At 35.3% G+C, this 17,567-nt stretch overlaps 2 protein-coding genes across 4 annotated transcripts; one reads left to right on the forward strand and one right to left on the reverse strand.

Annotated features, from left to right (window-relative positions):
• Positions 1 to 28: 28 nt before the first annotated feature.
• LOC148835348 (protein SSUH2 homolog) lies at positions 29 to 12,524 on the reverse strand. Of its 3 annotated transcripts, XM_088917949.1 has the most exons (14): positions 12,453 to 12,524; positions 11,827 to 11,867; positions 11,324 to 11,391; positions 9,655 to 9,756; positions 8,528 to 8,603; positions 7,968 to 8,097; positions 7,215 to 7,275; positions 5,891 to 6,012; positions 4,767 to 4,829; positions 4,131 to 4,213; positions 3,622 to 3,714; positions 2,556 to 2,661; positions 2,362 to 2,469; positions 29 to 1,268 (listed from the first exon to the last, which is right to left on the reverse strand). In XM_088917949.1, exons 2-14 carry the CDS (start codon positions 11,847 to 11,849, stop codon positions 1,128 to 1,130), a joined length of 1,176 nt encoding a protein of 391 aa, XP_088774075.1. In that variant the 5' UTR covers positions 11,850 to 11,867; positions 12,453 to 12,524; the 3' UTR covers positions 29 to 1,127. The 3 variants fall into 3 exon arrangements, with proteins under 3 accessions (XP_088774075.1, XP_088774076.1, XP_088774078.1); XM_088917952.1 differs by lacking the exon at positions 3,622 to 3,714 and having other exon boundaries at positions 1,042 to 1,268; XM_088917950.1 differs by lacking the exons at positions 11,324 to 11,391; positions 11,827 to 11,867; positions 12,453 to 12,524 and adding an exon at positions 10,290 to 10,338.
• An 832-nt stretch (positions 12,525 to 13,356) lies between these two features.
• Positions 13,357 to 16,437, forward strand: rpl32 (ribosomal protein L32). The gene is made up of 4 exons (XM_088917295.1): positions 13,357 to 13,411; positions 14,287 to 14,391; positions 15,375 to 15,556; positions 16,254 to 16,437. Exons 2-4 carry the CDS (start codon positions 14,296 to 14,298, stop codon positions 16,381 to 16,383), a joined length of 408 nt encoding a protein of 135 aa, XP_088773421.1. The 5' UTR covers positions 13,357 to 13,411; positions 14,287 to 14,295; the 3' UTR covers positions 16,384 to 16,437.
• The last annotated feature ends 1,130 nt before the right edge of the window (positions 16,438 to 17,567 follow it).

A 17,567-nucleotide genomic window follows, 5' to 3' on the forward strand; every position in this document is an offset into this window, starting at 1 on the left:
CAGACATAATAAAAACACGAGAGAAACGTTTATTGAATTTGATCACATTTTATTTAATTACTGTAAAATTACAAGGAATTAACTGTTGGCAAGGCATGGTTTAAAATGAGCAGGATTGATAGTTTAAACTAAGCAATCAGGCAAAAATGGAAGATAAAAATATTATTATCAGTCTCTCATTTGTACATCAAGACATGGAAATCAAAAGCTAGACCTTTAATTGTCATAGGACTGTATATATCATACCAGGAATCACATGGAATGCAAAATAAATAACAAAAGCAAAAAAATCAAAGCTATTTACCCGCCAATAGATAAATTCCACTGCAATAATAATTTATTATATCATTTATTATTATGTGATTTATACAACATTTTGTTTTTGAATTCCTGGATTAGCGCCTTACAATAACAACATAAAAATAAGAAAGGCAGAGCTGACAAAACAAAATTAACTACTTAAAAATAACTAAATGCAATCCTATATAAAAAAAGATCTGGAAAAGAAAGTTTAATCAAACACCCTGCAGTTTCCAGGGTACTAAATGTCTGTACATTTACACTGCTCATTCCTTCTAATGTTTTTTGCTCAAGTACAGGCCACACTGCTTTTTCGGATCTGAGGTTTTATGAGTTGATAAGCTGATTAAAATACAGTTGTCCCACTATGATGTAATTGTGTTTAAAATTCATTTTGGTATTGCTAAAAAGTTTTTAAAAATCAGATCGTGTTCTAGTATGCCTAGGAATATTCCACTCCATATTATGGGCTGTACAGTACAATAGTGGAGCTCAATTCTATTTTACACACAATTACCAAGGGATGTTGAAAGTTCCATTTCTTGCAGAGTCAGTACATACAGATAACATTCAGATGTTATAGCAGCTACATTAAAGCATTTGTGTCATATGGTATAATGTAAAAAATGTACATACTGTATATTTCACATTTTTCTTTATGTGAACTACATATCCAATACTGTATGAAGCAATGCTCAAATATGATCAGATGCTGTTCATCTATATGATTTTTATATTTGGTTTCATTCACCCACAGTATAACAGCAGACCTCAAATAATGCTAACTTTATCCCACATGTGAATACACTGTGTAGGCTAGAACTGGGCTACATTACTGTGCAGCAGCACTTGGCTGGGTAGTCATCTGTTTTGACTTTATTCTCCACACCATAGACAAAGTAACTGTAGGCTTTTCCATCCCATGTGTAATTCACTTTAGTGACAGGAATCAGGTCAATGGTCTGTCGCTGAAACAAGAAAAAATAATTCAGAATAAATATATTAACAATGAGCTCTCAATGGGGAGTAGAAAATGAGTTTAAGTAATTATTTACTTTCATCTCAATTATTAATTCTTGCTGTATATGTCCATTTCAGAGTACCTCATCCAAAATTATTTAAATTGACTTAAGGAAGGCACATATTTTCAGATGTAGTGATCTTTTTTGCAAGTCCATTCCAACAGTGCTTAAAATGATTCCTTTCTGTCTTAATGTTATATTTAGTGAATTTGTGATTTGCTGGATAGAGGTGTCTTCTTTTACCTTCATATGAACCCAAACAGTTCAGAAAATCCTTTTTGATTGTGAATGTTCTTTTAGAATGTAAAATAACAGATTTTATACCTCAAAAAAAGATTTATTTTTACGATAACGGCAGTTTTATGATACAAGAAATTAAGAGCTACAGGTAAATGCTTGTGATTTTAAGACGATATTTTTACAAGACATATTTGTCTTCTCATTTTCTTGATATTTCCTGTTAGTACCTAGGATTATTGGATTCAGTTCCATAATTAGGAAAGCAAGTTTTTAACAACTTGAGGGTGTTAACATATCACTATAAACCTGACACTTCGTAGGTCAGTACGGGTACAACTTTTCCACTAATTTAAGCAATCATCCAATTTAATAATTTGGAAAACAAAGTACAGCTACAAACACAAATATTGTACATATTTAACATTTTCTATGCGTCTCGGTACTGTACATTTTTCAAAGCTGTGTGTTTAATTATTGGCTTCTTCCGAACTGAATGTTCAGGGGTTATGGCAGAAAACACCTACAACCTCGATTCAAAGCTATGACTAGAGTAACATCAGCAGGTCCTGATAACTCAAAAATAAAATTGTTGCTGCTCTTAGATCACACCCACCACAGCCCCTTATTGAGATTGCAAACATCAACAAATAACCTGCATATGTTAAGACTGTAAAGACAAAAATGTATGATCAAAACTTTCTGTCAGAATGAGTTGCTTTTCAGTTTAAGAATGTATGGCAGTAGTCCAGGCTGCTGACAGCAGTTACCATACATTTAAAAAGTGTTCTACAGCGCATACCTGTTGAAGAACGCGAGATGATGTGGAGTATTGCGTTTGGTGTTCTCTCACTAATGACTGAGACGCCTGACAAATAGACGGGTCTGGGAAACCTGTCACAGGATACACCTACAAGGGAGGTAAGCATTTTTTTAAAATTGGCCCATAGTGAAGTTTTTAAATCAGAAGAAAGTGCTAATGAAAAGAAGCTTTACCATGTACTGAGAGTCCACAAAGATCACATTCCCAGACACTTTGCTGAAGGAGTCTGCTGGAAACCCACTCTGCTGTACTCCAATATGAACTGAAGTGTTGTTTGTCCTAAAGAATATCAAAGGATGAAAGGCATTAATTGGAGGGAAACTAGTTCAAACCAAACAGGAACAGTGTTTCAAACACTTTTTTGGGGAGGCTGACTAATGTTTTCTGATTCAATCGTAAACAATCTGTCAGATTTAGGGAAAAGCAAAAACCAAATCTGTAATTCTTCTTGTTAGAAAATTAGAATCACTACAGTAATGTCTACAAAAAAGTGCTGATACTGCTCCACAATAAAAACTTAGGAGAAAATTCTCAGTTGCAATCTTCAAATAAGCCACAGTGAAATTAACACTATGTGCTGTGAACCATTGGGTGAGAATTGTTCAGGGAAAGGTAACAGTATGTCTTATAAACAGGATGATGAAGATTTAGGTAGGTAGGTTAGGTCCCCTTTTCAGGCCATAAAGGCCCATGGGGGGCAAGGGCCACCATTTTTCTCAACCAACCGACACTGAAGGTAGAGGTGATGTGGTCAGCATCACGCTCCGGCCAACCTATTACCCCCAGAAGAATTAACCCCCGGTACTCATTTGGAAAGCAGGCTGAGTGGACCTGGGAGCCGTCTGGAAGGAATTAGAGCAAGCTACATCGTTTGCCCCTACCTGGGATTGAACCCGGGACCTTCCGGTCAGGAGCTAGACGCCTTGTCTGAGCTACCACAGCTCCACAGATTTGCAAGGTACCCCATTAATTTATAAACTTAGCATTATATCTTTGCAGAGAAACTCTTTGCAAAACTGATCATTTCAGCAAAGGGAAAATTGGTAAACTTCAATTTAAAACCAGTATTAAAATCCCTTCCTGAAAAGACACTGCTGTTTGGGTTTAGGAGAGGGGAGGCATTTGCAATTCAGCTTCAAACAAATGGCTAAAGATATTATCGCTAATAAGGGATTGGTGTTAATCAATACACCAATACATGCACACAACGGTCTCAATGGTTAAATACGTCAAATTTACCATTTTACTGTGAGTTTAATGTAGACCAGGAGCTGCCGACTTCCTGAGCAAATGTTGCATGGTTCTGTTCCTTGGCCTTCACAAAACGTGCAGCTTCAGAGAAAGTGGAAGATTAGTACGGTATATTCGTGCAGACTTCCCCTAACTCAAGGCCAATGTCAGGTCTTAATACTGATTTGAACACTGCATATTTCCAGCGGAGAACAGAGACTCACAGTATGAATGAAAATGAAAAAGAAGTACTGCATTTCTTTAATAAGTGGCAGTGCTTAAAGAAACTGAAGGGACAATTTCCTATTTTACACCGAGCTTCCAGTTTTTCAGTTTCCTGCAGATGAGCAGCAGATAATGGCATTCTTAAATAAAGCTCTTTGACATTTAATGGCTTTCTGATATGTTTTTTTTAAACAAACCACTTCTCCAAACTACAGCACTAAAAGGAACATAACCTCATAGATTAAAGAAAGTTGGTGAAAAATAGAAGCATCTCAATTCTGTGCAGTACTTACTCCTCATATCCCCTGCCATTGCACTGGGAGCACATATTTCCCCCAAGACGACACCCTGAGCCATGACACACCCAGCACTGTTTCTGTTAAGAAACCATGGACAGCAGGACAGACTGTAAACGGTTGTCTTTAGTCTTATACTTTAACACATTTCTCAATTTACACCATTAATGAAAATGGTATCAATCCCTATATTATATCCTACTGCCTTGGAGACTAAAATTCAGTAACATGTTTCACTTGGCACTAAACACATGCACACAAACTGAGACTTGCTTTATTTTTTTGGAAAACACTTTTAATTTGCATTTATTATTCACATCATGTTCCATCATGTATCCAAACTGTTAATCCCCAGTTTTCACAAAGATCACGTTACCCGTTAAATACTCTACTCACAGTCTTAAAATATACTTATAAAAAACCTTGTACACACTATTACCTGAAAGCAGTGGTGTGCCACTGTCACACACATTTACCCAAAACAGATGGTTAATAATCTTGATGAACATCAGGTTCTTTTATATTAAGAACTAGCTGTAATATGCAACCAGTTTAAAATGATAGTTTTGAGATATCGATTACATATCCCACACTAGTACAGGGAAAATGCAGAAACAGAAAGAATGTTCTTACATTTCCAGCTCCAGCACACTGTTTACATGGAACTCTACCCATTTCTCTGCAGGCGTGGCATCCCTAAAAAATAATAAAAAGCACACTGGAAACTCCTGTGTTTAATGTTCTGTAAATACAGAATATTTAACTGAATGAATGAGCAATTTTAAAAAGATGGCAAGCAGCTATCAAATCACTAACTAAAGAGAAAATTTTCTTAGTCAGCTTGTTAGAGGAAAAACCCACGTCTAGTGCCGATGACTTATTAAACGCTGGATTCTTTTCAGTTAAGTAACGCACAGTGAGGCAGAACAGAGAAAAAACACATAGTGTATGTGTATTAGAGTTAAGGAAATACCAAATGGTAATTACTTCACATTTATAAAGTCATTAATTGCATATGAATACTGCAAGGAGATAAGCAGCCAATTGTTTTACAAAACCTTTTTAGTGTGGAAGTGATTTATGACAATGAATGGCTTCCTCTTATTTGTAAGATTTTATTAGCTGCTGGGCATTTTGTTCAATATACTTGCGTTAAAAAAGCTATATGCTTGGAGCTTAGGTTGGACCTGCTTAAATTATTCAATATAAATCTTATTGAATTGTCAAAATATTAATTATTAAAAATGATTGTAATTATCAAATAATTAAATTGTTAAACAGCAATGTCATGTATGGACTAATGAGTAATATTGAATATACATTTAATTACTGTATATGCCAGTATTTTTTCTGGTTATATTTTATTTCATTCCTAGATTTAATAAATTATATTGCAACAGCATTAAGACCAGAATTAAACATTTATTCCTACACTTATTATCCTTCAAATTCTAACTCTTCTAATGTGTTCATCTATCATTCTGAAAGTCTGCATTTGGATATATCACATGAATATTGTTCTTATAATACTGTAAATGTGCCTCTCCCAAAAATGAATGTCAACGACAATGACAATCTCTTTAAAAGTATAACTAAACATTTAAATTAGTTCCGTTACACAGAATTTCTGCATGAAAGCTTTATTGTCCGAAGTAAAAGTAAACAATAAGCCCTGTGGTGCCACAGGGGTTGTGGCCATCCTCCTGGTGTGAAATTAAGCTGGGAAATTGTGCAGATTCCTCCCAGTATGAACATACCTTGACAGAGGAGGTGTATGGGACTTTGACCTGGTAACTGCTATCAGTAAACAGAGCAGGGGCCTGTACTGGAACATCCCATGGTCCAGGAGCTGGCTGAGTATAGGCATCTACAGGCTGGCCTGAGAGAAACAAAAGTAGGACTAAGACTATAAAAAAGTCAGGTTTTATCTAAATGTCACACTGGGGAGCTGTTTTAGTGTGAAATATGCAACGCAAAGAGTAGAGCTTAATTCCACCCTGAAAGGTAGAACAATATAGAAAAGTGTAATGAAATCTTTCTACTTTTCAGTGTGGAATTAACCTCTACATGTTCTTAACTAGGTTGGCAAGCTGAGATCACCCAGATCATGGCACAGGATGAGCTACATTCGTACGCATAAGCTGATCATAGGAAAATTAAAATCACAAACCGATTTGAATGGGTCTCTGGTTTAAAGTGATGCTGAAAACTTCAGAAGCTGACTTCTTAACTTATTGTTCAAACTCGTTTGGCATAATTTTCATTTTACTTGCATCACCACGATGTCTGGAAAATCTTGTTTAGGATGCAGTCATACAGGAAGCAGTTGTAATGTTATGATCAGATGGGAAATTTATTTAAAACATGAATGCAAACTTTTCTATTGCATAAAAATATTCATGCAAAATATTCTTCTTTAGTATCGGAGGTATTAAGACACCATAACAATCCAACTCTTGTTTGGACAAGACAACAGAAAGACCATTCTCCGTTTTCACCAGGCTGTAATCAATATGTCAGACACACATGAAAGACAAGTCTCAGCTATGGGAATCACATTTTCCACCTACAAATTTTTATAATTTGTCATGTAAAGCTTTAAGATATGTGCCTGTGCACTGTCATTATAACGTCAGCATAGTGAAAGAAATGTATGATTCATCTGTTAAGTGGCTCATAATTTCCTCCTAAAGGAATATAAAAAGTAACAGCTATAAATTGAATGAGAAAAATTAATGAGACTTTCTCTCATGGTAAGCTAAAAGAACCTAATGAACATTGCAGATGTTCATTTATTCCTTAAAGGGGTTTTGGTGCTTATCATGCTGTTTCACCACCGCCCATAACAATGAAGGAAAAGTAGACTCACTGTCCCAGTAAACAGGCTTTCATGTTTTAATATGACTTTGTTCCAGACGTAGAAAATACTGTCCTTACCCTTTGTTACAAATTTACCTGGGTTACTTTAGAAACATGCTACATTGAAAAAGGTGACAGGTTCATTTTTTAAACAGAATGTTACAACGTATAAACAGATTTTTTATTTTATAAACAGGATCTATGCAAGTCTGTAAGCGTTACCATGATATGGTTCATGGGCCCATTCCGTTGACCTGGATTCAGTGAAGGTTTCTAAGCGATACTATGGAAGAAGGAAAGACACCTATAATGATCTGTAAAGACAACTGTAAGGCTGTGACAGCACTTAAGGCTTTCATATTTGCCTAAATAGTTTTCAATTTCTTTCCATACAACTATGCATACATGTATATATATGTATATACACATTACCTAAATATTTGACATAAATTCTCTGCTATTCAGACTCCTGTTACTGTCTAATATTATCCATGAACCATTTAGCCTAATAATTTACCTAGATTTTTGTAACTTTAGGCACTCAGCAAATAGTAAACTCATATATTGTTGCTTTAATGTGAACTATTTTTTAATTTAATATAGTAAGGGCAATATTAAGGAGTACATTCAAGAAATTATTGCTTTGAGCCAAATATCTGCAAATTTTGTTGAGTGAAAGCAGGTTTTCAAATTATGACCTCTTCATCCTAGACTGTGGACAAATGAATCGTTGCCACAAAGTTAACTTGCATTGGGCAATATTTTAAAAAAAGCTAAGATATATTTTACACAAAGAGTTTTGAATAGCATTTAACAATATAGTCACCTATCTTTTTATTTTACCAGGCAAAAGGCTTAAGAATTGGTATGCTTGTGTAAGCAATTTTCCACTTCAATCCAACCTCCTGAGTTAGCATGCATGGGTTTTATTATGATCTCCAGAAAAGAGGCCTAGGTTGAAGTCTTGGCACTTACTCTGTATGTGTTGTGTGCTTCAAGGCTGCTGAATAACGCTTGCTTTGCTGGAGTTGAGCTGTAACAGCACTTACTGGAAGCGTATGACACAAATGCAGAGCGAGCAGTCTCTTCAGAGATTGATGGGATGCTATAGAAATGGAAGTATTATTCACTTTGACATTTCTTCGCCAGTCATTTGGCTTACATCTTATTTTTAACTCTATTGTGGATTAATGATGTCTTTCAGAACAGAATACATTATGCATCTTGTAATACCATTACATACAATACTTAGGGTAAGAGTCTAAATTCTTTTTCAATTTGATTCCAACTCAAAATCCCAGTTCGAGTGATGTAAAATTTGTGCTAATTCTAATTAATTCTTTGATGCAGTTGGCTGTTATTGAACAAATGTACAGTATATGAATCTTATCAGTATATGTTAAATTCGTCAAGAACACAAGCATGCACTAGTGAATCACTACAGAACATTACGAAAGACATTTAATTTTGTTTTTAACAGAACAAGCAGAAACAGATTAGGCAAAGAAAACAAACTACTGATAAACAGAGCTTACTTCCACTCTTTCTGAGATGGTGGAGGTTCTGTTCCAAGGTTAATAGGCCCAGGGTTGGGTGGAGGAAGAAATGTACCTGTTTATAATAACAGAAAAACAGAAATTTTAGCATAGTATACAGAATGCAATTGCACCAAGCAATTAACATTCTTAACATAAATAATTTGCTTGAAAAATCAAACTCTTTTCGAGAACTTCATTAAGAACCTCCAGTTTAAGTGGCAAAACAGTCAGTTCTGGCATGTTGATATATCCCGGAATTTTTCAATTACAGTATACTTGGTAGAATGTTTTCTCAATGAGTGAGTACTAATTTTAGATTACTAAAAAGAAGAGATAAACTGGAACAAAGCCACATAGTAGGGTGTACTGTATAAGAACAATAAATTAATACCTTAAAGGATAAAACTTAAATGGGCAAAAACTTTTGTATCATATACTATTCTTCTCTGCAGGCTAAAAACAACTTTAAGCAACTTAATTTAATGTAACTACTGATTAGCTCTAATGATAATGCAAATGTCTTTTGGTTTTCATATTTTAACTTTTTGTAAAAAGAGAATAGTAAAATATGCACAATGTCTATAAGATGTGAATGTTGTGTCAACATAAACACCTCTTCAGGCTCAGTGCGTTCCTGATTGTTATTCATGCAGTAGTTCATGCTGTACTTTTAGCATATTCCCTCACACATTATCAACAGTCAGTCTCAAGAAAACTTTAATTCTGCATAAACAACTCACACACATAGTTATGCAAGCATTTTTCAAATAGGGTTATTCAATCTACATTGAATAAGCCTCTGTTCTGTGGAAGCTATCAAAAATGTCTGGCAGCAAATAAAAATTAGAATCTCATTATGAATCTTAATGGGAGATGTCTGCAATGTACAGACATCACTATGCTGCCTGAAGTGAGAAACCGTAAATACAGCTTAGTCTTCCAGGTTTCCAGGTATGATATCAGATTGATACAAAGCACAAACATTATGTCCTACAAAACACACATAAAAAGCCTCCACAAACTGTCATGGTCATATTCTGCACATATTCTGCCCTTGGTATTGGTTAGTTGCTCCTACTTGACGAGTCTTATTTTGATACATCATTTAATTCCTCTGAACTTACCACCACTTCCTATTCCAGTTCCTTCATAGCCAGGAACACTATCAAACATCGCAGGTGGAGCAACTGCTCCTTCGAAATTTGGCCCCTGTGGGGCAATCATGCCTATGGGGAAAGGCTGCAGTTAACGAAACAGTCACCATCTTAACAGCTATTTTAACAGACCTCAACATAATTTTGTGGCTAGTCATCATACAATTTTACATGGGCCCTATGAATTTGTGATACAAAGTGCTCTGTATTGACATTTATTAAGAAGTATTCTTAAGATGTATTAAGAAGTGTTGCAAAATTTTCATAGCTCATTATAAATACTTTTTATAAAAGATAGTTCTTATTACTGAAACGTACAGAAATTCTGGGTGTGGTGCCTGAATTTTTTTTTCCTAATTTTCCACAGCATATTATCTATTACAATAAGAGCTGCTACTGAATTGCCATATATATAGGGTTTATTTCCCATGAATGTTGATTTAAATATGTAACATTTACCTTCATTCTTGTATTTTTTCCAAAGCCTTAAAAAGAACAACTAATAAGACTATAAGTCAAACTATCCTGATACAGCCAAGCGTGAACTGTAAAAATAATAATGGTTTCAAGTTTCAAAGAAACATTAAAACATTGACATTTATTACCTTTTCTCTAGGATTCCTGCAATGTTGCTTGTTGTCGCTTGAAAATGATACAGTTATTACAAAATAAACCTGCCTACGTACTGAGCTCCTCCTACTCTAACTGAAATTTCTGCCATTGCCCCATTTTTGAAATTCCACTATAAAGGAACTAAAATGCAAAATATTTTTTCCCATATTTTGCACAGTAGATCCTTTATGGTGGAATAGCAAAGATGTTCACACAACAAAACTCTACCAAGTGTGCAGTACAGCATATCATATGTTTTCACCAGTTTTAGTTTGTTAAAATCTGCTTCAGCATTAGCTTTTTAACTTAAATGTTCTCTTTTTGTCTCAGTTCCAGATTTTAGGTCTTGAACATCTACCACAAACGAAATGAAAGAAGGTGGATAAGAATGAAGGGAAAGTGATTTTGGTTTCAGCCAAAAAGCAGAGGAGCTAGATTTAAACCCAAGTCAAAGATTGCCTAGTGAAAATAATAAATTAATAAATTGAGATCACCCTAACCCTCCTAACATATTGGAGCAAATATGTTATGCTCCAAGGGGGAAAGGGCAGATTAAAGTGGATGATGTCATACCAACTCACTAAGGCATGTTTAAAGCCGAAAAGAGGAGAACCGGTAAAGCCAAATACTGAGAAAAGCTGTTCTATAGGTGTAAGAATGTTGTACCAGATGTTATCCAGCTTAGTTGTGTATAATTCCAGAAAGACTATGAACAAGTGAGATGAGACAGGGAATGTGACGGGGCAGTTAAAATGTGGCAACTGCATACTTACGTAAAATTATCTTTTTTATTATTCTTAATAATAGAAGAAAAATAGTGTTCAGTCTAACATGGAGCACTACAACTACTGGAGACAGACCATGTTTTACAGAGGGAGTGATTAGCTTCAGGTCTGTGGAAATGTGAAGAGAATGCAAAAACTTTCTGTTGAGCTACTGCAATAAAACCGACAACTGACAGCATAAGGCAACACCAGTGAAACTGTTGTGGTTCCTTAAGTCAAATTTTTTGCCAGCATTCTGTTACCTGGTGCTCCTGAAGCTGGAGGTACATATGGTCCTGGATGAATGGTCCCATAGGAGGAAACTGGAGCACTGAAGAAAATAAAGGGTTGTGAGCTGAGTGGTCCAGTAACACCATATGCATTTAGGGTGTAGCTGGCAGTGTATAATCTGCCATTATCATGCCACTATATGATGCTCTGACAAAACAACCCTAGCCGCTTTTGATGAATGGCCTCTCAAAACCGATCCAGGTTATGTCAGAAATGCAGCATTTAACTATGTTTTTTTTTTGTCAAGAGAGCCATTTTTAAACTGATATTTGGAATTTACCTGGGCATGAGCTGTATGCTTATGACAAATCAAAGGATAGTATCACAATGCACTATCTATTCAATTATTTTTGAAAAACAAAAATGTTGTATTTGCTTTTCCTACCCCTCTTCACATTTCATTGGTAATGACCTCAGGATTTCTTAAGAAATTTAAATACCTCTGCATGTCTTAAAACAAATATTTGAAACCTACCTTAAAAATGGCTTCTTATCCATCTCTGCCTGAATCAGTTCCTGTTAAAGAGCTTGTGTTAATGATTTCTCCCGACTTCCTGTTATAGAAGTTAACTGTTATAGTTAAGTTGGCTGAAATAACATGAAACAAAGATAAACAATATTTACTCAGAAAATAAACTTGACCACATAAACTTCATATAGATCATGATTAACAAATAAGATAGTGTATATGTTTAATCAGTCGTTATGACAACTAATATGGATTCTGCCTTTGCAATTATACGTTATCTAGCCTACCTGTAATCTTTCTCCTTTTCATTTAATTTTTAGAAATAATTTGCTGAAAGTTGTTAAAGTATACTGCCCATAACATTAAAAAGAAATTACCAAATGATAGATACATTTTCATGTCTGAAAAAAATAAAGCATCTGCTGATTTCTAAAGAGAGGGAGAGACAATTAGGAGCTGGAATTGTTCTTTTAAATTTCCATTTGCACTTTCACTTACACTTTTAATTTCCCTTTAGTAAAGATGCTCTTAGCCTGTTACACAACGATACAGCTTGATACATTTTCTAGTACTGACATCTCCACTTATTGAACTATACGACATACAAAATAAAAAATAAAATGGATACTAACCCACTCAACTGATCGGAAGCTGTATGAGAACTTCTGGTTAACTGCTGCTGTGCTGTGCTGACACAAGTTTTCTGCATCAACGTTCAGTTAGAATGTGTGAAATTACCAACTCTTAATTTCCTGTCCTGTGGGTTTTGTGCAAAAGTCTATGCAGGCATCAATCTGCCACCTGTTCGTACGCAACTAGAGCTCTGAACAGGTCTCATTATGGCATGTACGCAACATACAAATCTTGCATTTGTCCACTCAAGAACACTGCGAACTGTGAGGGGCAAGGCTACTTTCCAGTACAAAAACTACAATACTGTAGTCTTTCCTGTGAAATCGGGAATTGTGAGTTTCGTAGCACATACCAAAAAACAACATTGCCTTGCAGTAAATAAGGTTCATATGATCTATTAATCTAAATGTATTATTTAGGGCATGACTGACAAACGTGTTTGAATTTTTGCCTGCTGTTAATGCACGTCTCCTTTGGCTACAATCTTTACTAGCAAGCAAGACAAAATAATAAAGGGCAAAAGGTTTTCAAACTAACTTACAACAGTTTCACTGATAATGCCTATAGTTTAATAAAACAATGCAACCCGGTTTGTCAATAAAGAATCCCTTTGCAACCAGTTATGTTGTAAACTCCGACTCTAAATAATTTTTATTAAACCTGCAGCACTTTCACTGTGACAGGTCCTGGAAGATAACAATATTCTGGAGAATGTACAGTAGCAAAACAAAAAGAGTGACAACCATTCACCCAAAACCCAACTGATTTTTAATCATTAGGATACAATTAATAATATATTCGAGTTTAAGTCTTTAAGGTATCGCCATTCTGGTTTTGTTTTAAATGCCTTCAATTATATTTGTTGCTCTGAACGGCGACTTCCTTTCATATTTCCCAGCATGCCCCTTGCTCTCTCTCTTCTTCCGTGCCTTCTGTAGAGAGGGCACATAATCTGACGGTGAGTTGGGAAAATCTATTATCATCTTTTATATATTGCATTTAATTAATCTACAATGGACATTTTATTTTAGTAAAACGTTTAGTGTTTTTAAGATTGTGTGTCTTTTTTATTTTGCACTGATATATGTATGAAATAATAGACTTACTTGACAGACCTGACTGGCCCGGTGAATACGTGTACGTCACTTGAGCGCTGTGCACGTTTTATTTTGTGAGGCTAAAATCGTTTTGGCTTAGCGTGTGTATAGTGGTTAAGAAATTCCCCTGAATGCAATAAATATGTGTTTTAATATTTAAACTGAGTTAGTTTGACCCTGTAGTGTAGATAACTGAGCCCAGTCCTAGAACACCGGGTTTTGTGTAATGTTAGGAAGTACAGCGATTTATTGAATGAACACGATTTATATTTAAGTGTGAGTTATATTACACGACTTCTATTTCAAACATTGTTTACAAAGGCGTTATATGAAATAAATATTTGCCTCTTTAAATGCACTGCATGTTGATGTGCATTTCGAGTTGCACGGCCTACGTTTTGATAGTCAAAGTCAATAAGTGGAGATTTCAAAAGCATGACGACTTTAAGTTCTGGAAGTCTTTGCTTAAACATTACTTTATAGTATTGTTATGGCTTTTGGGGTTTTATTTAGCTACTAAATGTAATGTGATGGTACGTGGAATCTGCTGTTTGTTTTGTGGCTAAGGTAGGCCTCAACCCTGTTATTCTTCAGAATTGTTTATAAAGTCGATGGTTAAACATTCCTTTAGTTTGTGAAGACATTAGGAAAAAAATAACTGGTACAGTTAGCAGTATGAGCATCCATCTGTTAATTTACCTGCCAGGCTTTGCATTAACATTGGTTCTGTCTCTAGGTAAGCACGATGGCAGCCCTAAGACCTTTAGTGAAGCCGAAAATTGTAAAGAAGCGAACCAAGAAGTTCATCCGCCATCAGTCAGACCGTTATGTCAAGATCAAGGTAAGCTTGTCATATTAATTTTAAGTATTTGCAATGTTGCTCTATAAATGATTCCTTCTGAATTCATCGAATTTGAAACTTAATTCCACAGAAGTGTAAAGAGAGCCCCATACAACTATCCATTTACTACATGTTAAGTAACTTGTTTAAAATGTGGCACAAGACACGGACAGTGCTCCTTAAAATCTTTGTAAATGAAATGTCTTAAAATTAGAAATGTTAGTAGTCCAGGGAAACATAATGCTTACTGTCTTGCTTGTTCATCCATCTTGCTGTGTCCAGTTAAATCTTGTGATGTAATCTGTTTTTGACCATTAAACATCTTGAAAACTGCTGAACAGTCACAGTCATCATGCTCTCCGAGTTTGTAATCTTGTTTCAATGTAATTAATAAAATAGACCGAATTTAGGAGCATTGTAGGAAAATGTTTCATGTATTGTGTTGAGAACTTTCTATTTTACTTGTTTAGACCTCTAGAAATATTTCAAAGATTGTCTTCAAGATTGTAGTTTACTCCCTTCAAATCTTCTCTGCAGGTTGATCATTAAGACAAGATTCTGCTTTGTGCTCTATGAATATTTTTTGTCAAACAAATATATGCTCACAAACTTAAATTGCTACACTTAGTGCCAAAACGTGGTCCAGGTTTTTGCTAGCTATGTGATATTATATTGTGGGTTGACTACATCAGTTCTTGTAGAGCAAGAATAAATAATGCAAAACTATTAGGGACTCATAACGTAACAGCCACAAAACATTTAAGGTTTCAGTTCTGCTAAGAATTTACTTGTTTGCAGTTTAAGGCTGATGGCTGCAAGAATGGTCCAAAATATCTGAAGAAATCTGCATTTAATACAGATCAACTTTCAGGTTCAGAGACATTTAAATCCAAGTATCCAGACATGTTTTCTGGAAAATATTGGAGAGCCCAGCCACAGAAGACTTTCACCAGAATGACCAATTTTTTAATCCTGTCTCCTAGAAAAACTGGCGCAAACCCAGAGGTATTGACAACAGGGTTCGTAGGCGATTCAAGGGCCAGATCCTGATGCCAAATATTGGTTATGGAAGCAACAAAAAGACAAAACACATGCTGCCGTCTGGGTTCAGGAAGTTTCTGGTCCACAATGTCAAGGAGTTGGAAGTTCTCATGATGAGCAACAAGTAAGGAGTTATTCTTGTATCATGGATATGTGCCAATCATATCTGTTTGTTAGCAAATACATGATACTGGTGTATTATCGGCATTGGTTTTAAAAACAATTGCTTTAAATATGTTTTTTATATTATTTGGTTAAAAATAAGATTAACTTCAAATAATTCTGCATATAATAAAGCTTTATTAACTGGACTTGAAAATCCATTTTAGATCAATGTGTTTGGAAATTATAGGCTTACCTGTATCTTATGGTTCAGCTAGACAGTGCTTAATTGTTTTTAAATTGGGAGTGAATGTGTGTAGCTTTGCCTCCTTGATCGTCCCTCAGAGTCAGCGATACTCTTCAGGTTCAGAACGAGGAGGCAGAACACTGCAGTGCAAATACCCATTCCATCTCTTGCTTCTGTCATAGCTAGAAGATGGAAGATAGCCTGCAACAAGTGTTCCTTAATAGTCAGTTTTTTATGAGAAAGTGTGTAGTTTGGTTTGATGCAATGTTTGTATAAGTTAACAGGACATTCTACTAAAAATGTAATGATTTAACTGGAATCGATAAATATTCTTTATTGTTTTTACATTAATTACATTTTAGAAGTTTGGTGCTTCACTGCTGTTTATGCACAAAATACTACATCGGTTGGAAGTACAAGATGTTTCAAAGTGGAGGTTAACACAATGCTTCCATCACTCTTTTTTCTGTAGGACTCACTGTGCAGAAATTGCCCACAACGTTTCCTCAAAGAACAGGAAGATCATTGTGGAGAGAGCAGCGCAGCTTGCCATCAAGGTCACCAATCCTAACGCCAGACTACGCAGCGAAGAGAACGAGTAAATTCGGACATTATGCACTATCAACAGTGTCGTTTAAATAAAAAAATAAAACTTTGATTGCTTTTTTCTCCTTCTTTTGAAAGGTCTGGTTTACTGTATGTGCATAAATTTATTGGTGTGGTGGTGCTACAACGAAGACCACCTGGGAGGAAGTCTTTAGAAGTTGTATACAGTATTTGCAGCCTTTGTTTTATAGCTGATGCCAACTCAGTTATGGCAGATATAATGGGTTTGGTATTTTTTCTTTACTTGTCTACTCGCCCAGTTCCCAGCATGTGCCTTTTACATGTTCGTTTAATTCTGAACATGTACTAAAGGACTGTAGAAGGTAGGCCTTACTGACCACATAGTTGCTAGATGCTTCACATACAGGAATACAGCATGTTTTAAGCACCTTTATGACAGCATCCGTACTTTAATGCAGAGTAGAAATTGCAATCTTGATGTGTCTGAAGAGGTCATGTACTGTATGCTTGAGCTTTGGTTGTAATAGGTCTCAACATTTCAGGTGAAAGGTAAGGTATAAAAATTTCTTTCACTAGAAAGACTGAAGGGTAATTTAAGGAATATAAGAATAAGTGTTCTATAATTTTAATCCAAATAGGTGTATGTTCATGAATACTGAATTAACTACCAATAGAAACCTAATTGCCATGCATTGTGTTAACTACAACAGAGAACTTGGGTTTGTTGAAACTAGGTTTGAACTGGTGTGAAATGAGTTCAGGGCTATTGAGTTTTTAGTTCAAAATGGTAAAACTAAACATTAGATGCATGTACAGTAACTGCATAGTGATGTCATGCTTAGGATGTTGGTAAACAATACGGAACTTTTGGAATCACATTTGGCCTTGGTACGGATCTAGTAGCCTTTTCTGGAATATAAGAAAATCTGAACACAAGGTGACTTGATTACGTATTTGCAGTAAGACAAGGCTTGTCTGCCAATGTTTCTCTAATCATTAGCTAGTTTTATGACTGATTTGAGTTGGGCACTGGAATACTGAATCAGTACAGCAATGAAAAAGTATTGGTATTGGATTTTTTTAATAAAATAGAAACATTTGATTTTTTACATGATAATATGCTGCATATTCTTTTTGATTACCATCCCTGCCTGCTGCTCATAAGAAAAAGACATGGGCAATGTATTTTCAGAATACATAAAACAAAAGGCTGTCAACA

This window comes from Atractosteus spatula, chromosome 5 (genome assembly GCF_055471065.1).
Source record: "Atractosteus spatula isolate fAtrSpa1 chromosome 5, fAtrSpa1.hap1, whole genome shotgun sequence".
Taxonomy (NCBI): Eukaryota; Metazoa; Chordata; class Actinopteri; order Semionotiformes; family Lepisosteidae; genus Atractosteus; species Atractosteus spatula.

Excerpts from the sequence above, each read along its gene's own strand:
- LOC148835348 (XM_088917949.1), bottom strand. The coding sequence starts at position 11,849 with ATGGATAAGAAGCCATTTTTAAG. Across the intron at positions 2,470-2,555 it reads TTGTGGACTCTCAGTACATG|GTGTATCCTGTGACAGGTTT; the intron begins GTAAAGCTTCTT and ends CCTCCCTTGTAG. Across the intron at positions 1,269-2,361 it reads CATCTCGCGTTCTTCAACAG|CGACAGACCATTGACCTGAT; the intron begins GTATGCGCTGTA and ends TTCTTGTTTCAG.
- rpl32 (XM_088917295.1), top strand. The coding sequence starts at position 14,296 with ATGGCAGCCCTAAGACCTTTAGTGAAGCCGAAAATTGTAAAGAAGCGA. Across the intron at positions 14,392-15,374 it reads ACCGTTATGTCAAGATCAAG|AAAAACTGGCGCAAACCCAG; the intron begins GTAAGCTTGTCA and ends CCTGTCTCCTAG. Across the intron at positions 15,557-16,253 it reads GTTCTCATGATGAGCAACAA|GACTCACTGTGCAGAAATTG; the intron begins GTAAGGAGTTAT and ends TTTTTTCTGTAG.